Consider the following 8,128-nt stretch of genomic DNA (forward strand, 5'->3'; position numbering starts at 1 on the left):
TCAGGGCGACCCCATAAATGCAGTAGCACCACCCATGGGTTTTTCAAGGTTGGGACCTTTTATACCAAATTGCCAGACTTTTTTCCCAAAGGCACCTCAGGGTGGATTGGAACCACCAATCTTCTGGTTAGGAGTTGAGGGCTTAGCCATTTGTTCCACTCAGGGACTTCTGTTTAACCTTACTGTCTACATATGAAACGAGACACCTTCCCTTTCGAAGGAGACTTAGCAAATGCATACTTTGGGGACGCATTGGATCAAATTTGGCAGCATGCAGAAGATCTTATGTGATTTGTTATGTGCATTGTCAAACTACTTGTATAACTAGCTGAACATCTCATTAATTTTAAAAATTAGTTTTTTATAAACAAAAGTCTTTTATGTTATTCATATTTTAATATCGCCCTTAGTTAAAGTAAGGTGAAATAGAAATCCAGTTATTTTCTGCCCTGGACATAGTCTGTTTCCACACAGCATCCTTTGCCACGCACTTCAAAGAATAACAAATGCACGAACGCTTCAAACAGTGAGTGGGAAAATCCCATTATCTTTTAATTTCATGCTTCCACAAACTTTAAAAAGTGGTCCCCAAGTTGCTCTCCGGTTCTTTGTCTCTCAGCCATGAGGTCCCTCGGCCTTTGGCTCCACAGGCCAGGCAGCCAGCCCACCTGTTACTTTGTGCCACAGCTCCAGGTCCTCAGGCCAGATGAGGAGACTGTACCCCATAGTGTCGCAGATGCTCCTCGGAGTCCCGTGCCCGTGAGTGACAGGCGTAGCTGGACTCGGGCCTCCACCGCTTCAGGCAGAGATCTTGAACATGCTCTTTCTCAGTCCCCGGGGTCTCTCTTCTCGGCTCCCGCTTCAAAGATGGCTCATCCTTATAGCCAGAGGGATGGTCATGAAAACAGATCAATCCCCTCTCTTAGTGTGGTGCGTGCCCTGTTTGCATAGTCCCACCCAAACTTTTGGTGGGAGTTACAGCGTGGAAGAGCCATAGTAAGACATTTCGCGGCACTGCTTACATGCATGTAGAATTCAGTCTGCTTAGAAGGGAAAAAGAAGCTCCACGCTGATAGATGCTGCTCGCGTTCATGCTTGGTTGTAGGCATGGACAGAACATGGTCAAGGGTGTCGCACTGGGCTTCCAGTACAAGATGAGGTCCCTGCGTGCTCACTTCCCCATCAGCTTCATCCTTCGGGAGAGCTTGTCTTTGGCTGACATTGGAAACTTCTTAGATGAAAAATGCGTCTGTAGGCTTTGGACCATGTTCAATATCTCAAGGCCAGAAAGATGAGTTATTCTTGAGGGAGATGACGTGGGATTTAACCGATGATTAAGATCTAAGAATGGTCCGGCTATAGAGATGACACTAGAAGATCCTGAAAACTTTACCGGTAATTTTTTGATACAACGAAATGTATCTGTATTACAAAAAAAGGTAGTCTAACAATTTATGAACCAGAAGCATTGGCTTTGCCCATTGTATGAGTCTAGGTTGACTAGAGAAACAAATCCATAGACATTTACATATGTGTAAGAACTCTTTTTATCCAAGAGCAATTGCACATTGAGAAAACATCCCAGCTCAGTCCAGATCAAGTCCGTAAGTCCAATGTTAACCTATATGCCCAATACTAGTCCATAAATTCCTCTTTAGACTCACACAACACATGTAATGATGCCGAAAGCAGGAAGATCACAGGTCAGTGGGTGGAAAGTTTTGTGGAAGCATCTCAGTGCTCTCCATGTGGCTCCTCCAGCCCCAGGGCTCTGACTGCCATCAGCTTGGCTCCGTGTGGCTTGTCAACAGGGAAGTGAAGCAGAGTGTGTGTGTCCCGCCTCCAGGGAGGAAGACTGGAGTGTCTAGAATCCTCAGGCAAAAGCCATGCCCACACAGAGACATCATTGGCTATGACCTGATTGACAGGCTAAACTCCACCCCTTCACTCAGGTTGATAAAAGATTATGTAACTGCCACACCCCTTTTAATGGTGCAGCCTCAAATCTCTCGCTTACTTTATGGCCAATGATTGATTCATGAGTCGTATAATCTCTTGGTTCAGCCTCACCATCATGAACTCTTTTTATTATTACTTCATTGAAGATTTTTTTCCTGTTGAGGGAGGAAATAATCATTTTTTTAAAAAACCTGTAAATCTTAATATTATTTAATAGTAATTTTTCTATTATTCATTTCAGAAATGATATAACTTATCTAAGTCATAAACATTTGTGTTAGTCTGGAGAGACTAGAGAAACAAGTCCACAGAAACTCATATATATATGAGAGAGTTCTATATAAAGGATAAAGCATCCCAATTCAGTGCTGTCCAAGCCCCTAAGCCCAACATTAGCCCATATGTCCAACACCGATCTACAAAGTCCTCCTCCATCTCACAAAACATATGCAATGACACTGACTGCAGGAGGAAAGACGAATCAGTGAGCATGTAAGCATCTCAGCGCTGGCTGGGGTCTCCACACAGCTGCTCCAGCACCCAGGGCTGCATCAGGGTAGGTCCATGTGGCTTCTCCTCAGGGATGTCTTGCAGGAAGCGAGCCTTGCCAGCTGAAGCAGGGCCATTTATCTCTCCTCCCTTCAATTAATCCCACATGTGTTTATCGACTAGGTTGGCACAATAAACCTTAACTATCTCAACATGCTGTCTCAAATTGCGGAAAGGAAGAGAAAGGAGGAAAGAAAGAAAAACAAGAAGGCAAAAAAGGAAATACCAGGGAAGAGCAATAAGAAATACATGTAAGCCCTGCTTCTTGAAGATGTTCTCTGACAATGTCGGAACTTACTAACTGGCCGAGTAATTTATTTAACTGATGATTTTCCTGTTATAGACTCCTGAAAGCTTTCGAAAGATTCCAAGACCTTCCTAAGGCCAGCCTTTATGTGACAGCAGTATTACCTCTGCTAAGGGAGGCTTTGTGGCCTGGGCCCTTGCTCCCTTGCCTTGCTTCCTCAGCCTCCCCTAGCACCAAGGCAAAGAGACATCTGTAGCACACAGCGCATGGGCGATGTCCTCACGATCGCGCCATTTGTAAGGATGGTTCTCCTAGCCCCATCGCTTGAGTTCCTTAAGGCATAAGAAGGAAAACTTGGGACCCAAGATATGTTGGTCTTGAAGCCCTCTGACTTTCACCCCAGTGGTGCAAGGCTTGCTGAATTTGATTTCTCTTTGGCCACTCTGAAAGAGATGCCTCCTTTGGAAGTTGATCTTTGTGACATTGTAGTTCATCATCCTGTGTGGAGCCTTTTAGAACGTATCCTTAAAATTATTATTGAGCTTAAAGTGGAATTTAGTGTACAGAGGTTTATTTTACCTGTAACTTTTCATAAGACAAGTCCTTCTTAAAAAGACATACCTGCCATGACTAATAGAGCCCAATTAGACATTGCAGAAAGAAACAGCTGGTGCCAAAGAAGAGGAAATTAATTATAACAAGGACAGCACATCATAAGATGAAGTGTGTGCTAAGAAGCTTTGTTAAATGCTGTCTGGATAAAATGTCTCTGGGCAGCATCCCAGCCCAACGTAAACTTTTGTCGTAAACCCAAAGCCTCATTGCCACCGAGTTCATGCCTAGCAACCTTAAGGATAGGGCACAGCCGCCTCTGCGTTTCTGAGACCGTAACTCTCAACAGGCAGAGAAAGCCCGTCTTTCTCCCACGGAGTGGGTGGTGACTTTGAACTGCTAACTCTGAGGATCACAGCCCAGTGCGTAACCACCACGCCACCAGGGCTCCCTGGCCATCGAGTGCTGCTCTGCTAGAAATAGCACGCGTGGATGACGAGTCAGCAGACACTCTCCCTCTCACAGTTTTGGAGCGTAGGAGTCTGAGGTCTTTGCTTCTCTTCAGCCTCTGTCCTTGGCAGAGTGGCATGTGTCTTGGCAGCAATCTTCCCCTGAGTTTAGGAAGCTCCCCGAGAGTGGCCCCGGGGTCCAAAGGACACACTCTATTCCTCTATTTGGTGCTTCTTTCTTGATGGCAGTGGGTCTCTCTCTCTTTGCCCACTTTTGCGCTTTCTATCCTCTGTAAGATAAAAGCTGATGTGGGCCACATCCCAGGGCAACGCTGTACCTCACATTAGGGTTGGACCTGGTGAAGGGTGTTATGTCACACCTGAATCTCCTTCCAACTGCCTGGCTGATCACATCAGGTCCCCTCTTGGGGGATGATTACCCCTTGTGGAGCTGCCAAAGCAAAATCACGGCCCAGCCATGCTGACACATTCGGGCATTGGCCCAATTCAATCCGTGGTGCGCGCTGTCTGCCTTTAAAGGCTCAGCTGCTAACTGGAGGTTAGTGGTTTGAAACCACCAGGGAACTCTGGGGGAGGCAGGCCTGGCAATCCACGTCCTTAAAGACTGCAGCCAGGAAACCCTCGCAGACATTTCCACGCTGCTCCAGGGGCTTGCTCTGAGTTGGAAGGACTCGATGGCCCCTAGCAACAACATCTACTTATTTCAGAGTCTGCTCACCCAGGCATGCTCATTTAAATATGGAACAACATTAGTAAGGATGGAGTAGAAGGGACTGGAGTTTCTTTGAGGACTGTGTTCCAGCTTTAACCCACAGCGCCTCCAAGTGACCTGTAGGGCAGAGGAGACCGCCCTAGGATTTCTGCAGCTGTACCCCTGACTCGCTGCCTCAAATTCACACCAGCTGCTCTGCTTCTCCCCTTTTCTCTGGCTGAATTTTCCTGTTTCAGGCACACAGTTGATTCCTGTTTTGGAGACACTGCATTTATTTATATTTAAGGAGACACCCCCACCCCCGCCGAGTTATATTGTCCCAAATAATCTTTGCCTTCCCTTTGACTGAGAATTTGATTGTTGAGTACTTAAAAAAACAGAAAAATTAAACACATTTTTGGTGTGTTTCTAGTATAGTCAGTGAATGTGTTTGCCCACAGCTCCCTGAAGACTTCAGGCAAGTGGGGTGTTGTGGTGTGATGATGTAATACACTGGGGTTTAAGAGGGGGTACCCCCCACAATGGAATTCCTTTCTCCAGAAAAAAGCTATGTAGGTTTTGTTTTGTTTTTTTCAACCAAACATCTTATCACCTTCAAAGTACTCTCGATTATACTTAATATATTTGTCAAATCCACGATTCCGTCTTGGAAACATTTTTCACATTCATCTGTGTGGATGGTTGACAGCAACTCCCTCGTTTTTTTCTTCACCTCTTCTAAGCCGACAGATCACTGTCCTTTCATGTCCTTCTTCATTTGGGGAAACAAAAAGAAGTCACACGGAGCAAGGTCAAGTGAGTAAGGTGCATGGGGCAAGAGAGAAGCTTGCTGTTTTTGCCAAAAACTGGTGCACTGGAATGATGCATTGTTGTGGTCGCAAAACCAGTGCCCTGTCTGCCACAAATCAGGCCTGTTTTGTCACACAGTGTTATGAAACCTGTTCAGAACCTGTGACTAGGAAGCTTGATTAACAGTCTGACTTGGTGTAATGAACTCCAAATGCACTGAGTGGACATTTTTGTCCCTTCAGGAAGTTGACAGGTATCCAGAATGAGGTTTGTCATCAATTGACACTTCACCATTTTTGCAGAGAGACAACGTGCATACACTTGAGTTTATCCCACAGTGCTGCCCTTACGAGCTGTGCTCATCATCACAGCAGTTTCTGTGGTATTTTTCCTGAGCAGGAAAACAAAACTTCACATCTACAGGGTGTTCTCTCAAATCGGCCATCACAAAAAACGAGGTTTGAGCAAAACTGCTTTCACAAAAATATTCACCGTGACCAGAGAGAACCTTCCCAGGCAATGCCACTGTGTGCACTCACTCAGAGCGAGTTGCTTAATGCTTGCTTAATGGGGAAAAAATTGTACTACAAAAGCTCCGCTCTGCCCAGAGCAATTCTGTTTTTTGGGGGGGTACCCCCTCATATGTTGATTTTATCTTTTCGAGTATAGGCATTTTATAGCATTTGTGTAATGTGGCATTTAGCAGTTGTGGGAAGCAGCACTGGAGGGCCATATCTGACCTTCTCTGGTTTCCTTGTTGCCATGAGACAGGCAGGGGGCCAGACAAGCCTCCGTGGTCCAGGCTTCTTTACCTATTCTGGCACCAAACATTTCTCCCATACCACAGTACATTGATGCTGGGTTTGATGATTCATGCCAACGGCCACACAGAACCCACAGACAACACTCACAGTTAAGGGGCTTTCTAAGGGAAGTCAGTAGGTTACCACAGGTCGGGATCAGCAAACAGAAAGGGTTCATCATTGATCTCCTCTGCCAGCAGCCAAATCTCTCTCCGCCTCTCAGCCACGCGCTAGCCAAGCGTTTGCCGCAGCCCCTGTGCAGCGATGTGCACGTTGTCCCTGAACAGCCCTTTGCTTTGCCTAGTTGTCCAGTCTGGACACGCCCCTGCCAGCATTCCCTTTGCAGGTCCTCTCTGTCCCCATGGCTCATCCGGAGTGCCACCTTCTGGGGCGCCTTCCCAGGTGCCCTCAATCTGTAGTAACATTTTCTTTCTCTGGGAAACCATAGCCCCTGTCCCCGACTTGATAGTGTTTCTTTTTAAATGTGTCCGCACCCTTTTATCAGGAAGTCAGACAGTCTCCATATGGTTTTCATTGAGGATTGTACATGGGTCTCAAAATTACCCAGAATAGTACTTTTCTTTATAAATTAATCGATTCCTCTGTTATTGTCAAATATTCAAAAATCTTACTGCTCTGAGCCAAAGCCGTCCCTGGTTTTTCTTGGCCCCTCTGCTAAGGTCCAGCCCCAGGCCTGGGCTGCAGGACGCCAGGCAGCTGGGCCTGACATCACCACTCTCTTACCCTACTGGACCAGGTCCTCCCCTTAGCCAAAAGACCCACCTTTTGAGACACCACAAATGCCTTCCATTTCCTGTGTCCATGACAACATACATGCTATCTTTTCTGCTCTGACGACCGGTTTTCTCCTTTCTCAATCAGCTGCCCCACCTCAGTGAACTCCTACTCCTCTAGTCTTTCTAGATCATTGCCCCAAGCTCTGTTCCCTTTAGCCTCTAGGGATCCTATATATGCCAGCTTCCTCTGAGGCATGCCCGAGACCCAGAGTTGTGCCTGGTGGCCCACTTTGGAAAAACAGTCATTGAAACCCCTGTGGTGAATAGTGTGCAAAGGCCTAGAATTAGAATCCCAACTTCATCTTACATGCGGTCAGGAGAGACCAGTCCTTGGAAAAGGACACCGTGCTTGGTCAAGCGGAGCAACAAAGAGGAAGGCCCTCACCAAGGTGGATTGACACTGCGGTTGCAACAATGGGCTGAGGCGCAGCACCCTTCTGTCGTGCATGGGCGCTGTGGGCTGGGACGGACCCAGTGGCACCTGAGAGCAGGATCAGCAGCAGCCTGGTGCACAGCTCTGCTCCGACTGACACGTGGGGTGGACCCCAAAGCATCTGAGCTCTTTTGTACTGTGTGGCAGACACTACGTGGCTTCATGGCGTCCTCATGACCTAGAAGGTGGCACTGTTGCCCACCGCCCTGAACTGGTCTGATCTGACTCCTCTGTGGGCGTGAGACCCGTGGCCGGGGTTTCTAGAGGTCCCCACTCACCACCCTCCTTCTCTGCAGGAAAAATGCGTATGCCCCTCCCAGGGTGTGAGTGAGGTGGTGCTTGGGGGGGGGGGGTAGAACAACAACAAAACTGGTTTAAACCTTTTCCCAAAGATATTGTTGCCAATCGTTGCCAATCGCTTAACTGTTTAGCATGAAAACTGGATCACTTCACTCTGCAGCATGAATATTTGGCAGAACGATTCTCAGATTAGTCCGTTTGGGGATTTTACGTGTGTGCTCTTTTCCTTCAACCACAGACAACACGTGCACGTTCTCCCGTCAGATTATAAACGTCTCGAATGCTGGAACGCCTTCTACGCTGTGAAGTCTCTAAGTGCTTATAAAGTGGTTAAGAAGCCCTTTCCACATAGAACAGTTTGATCAAGATTAGTTAATTGGTGGGCTTGGGTATTAACTTTTGTCTCACCTTTTTCTTTCTTTGTATTTTTCAGGAACTCATTTGCCAAAAGAATACTGTAAGTATTGTCCTTGCCAAACATCTCTTAATCTATGTTTTTCACCAACTAATCCTAGGC

The 8,128-nt window shown here is 46.7% G+C and overlaps 1 protein-coding gene across 1 annotated transcript in view; it reads left to right on the top strand.

The window, feature by feature from the left end:
- The window catches only part of MAP3K5 (mitogen-activated protein kinase kinase kinase 5), a 230,658-nt gene that overhangs the window by 86,914 nt on the left and 135,616 nt on the right, over window positions 1-8,128 (top strand). The window contains exon 3 of the mRNA XM_045294594.1: window positions 8,045-8,068. Within this exon, the coding sequence (XP_045150529.1) occupies window positions 8,045-8,068 (24 nt within the window). The remainder of the gene's footprint in view (window positions 1-8,044; window positions 8,069-8,128) is intronic.

This window comes from Echinops telfairi, unplaced genomic scaffold, assembly GCF_000313985.2.
Source record: "Echinops telfairi isolate 266 unplaced genomic scaffold, ASM31398v2 ScPeMD7_3533;HRSCAF=4204_0, whole genome shotgun sequence".
Classification (NCBI taxonomy): domain Eukaryota; kingdom Metazoa; phylum Chordata; class Mammalia; order Afrosoricida; family Tenrecidae; genus Echinops; species Echinops telfairi.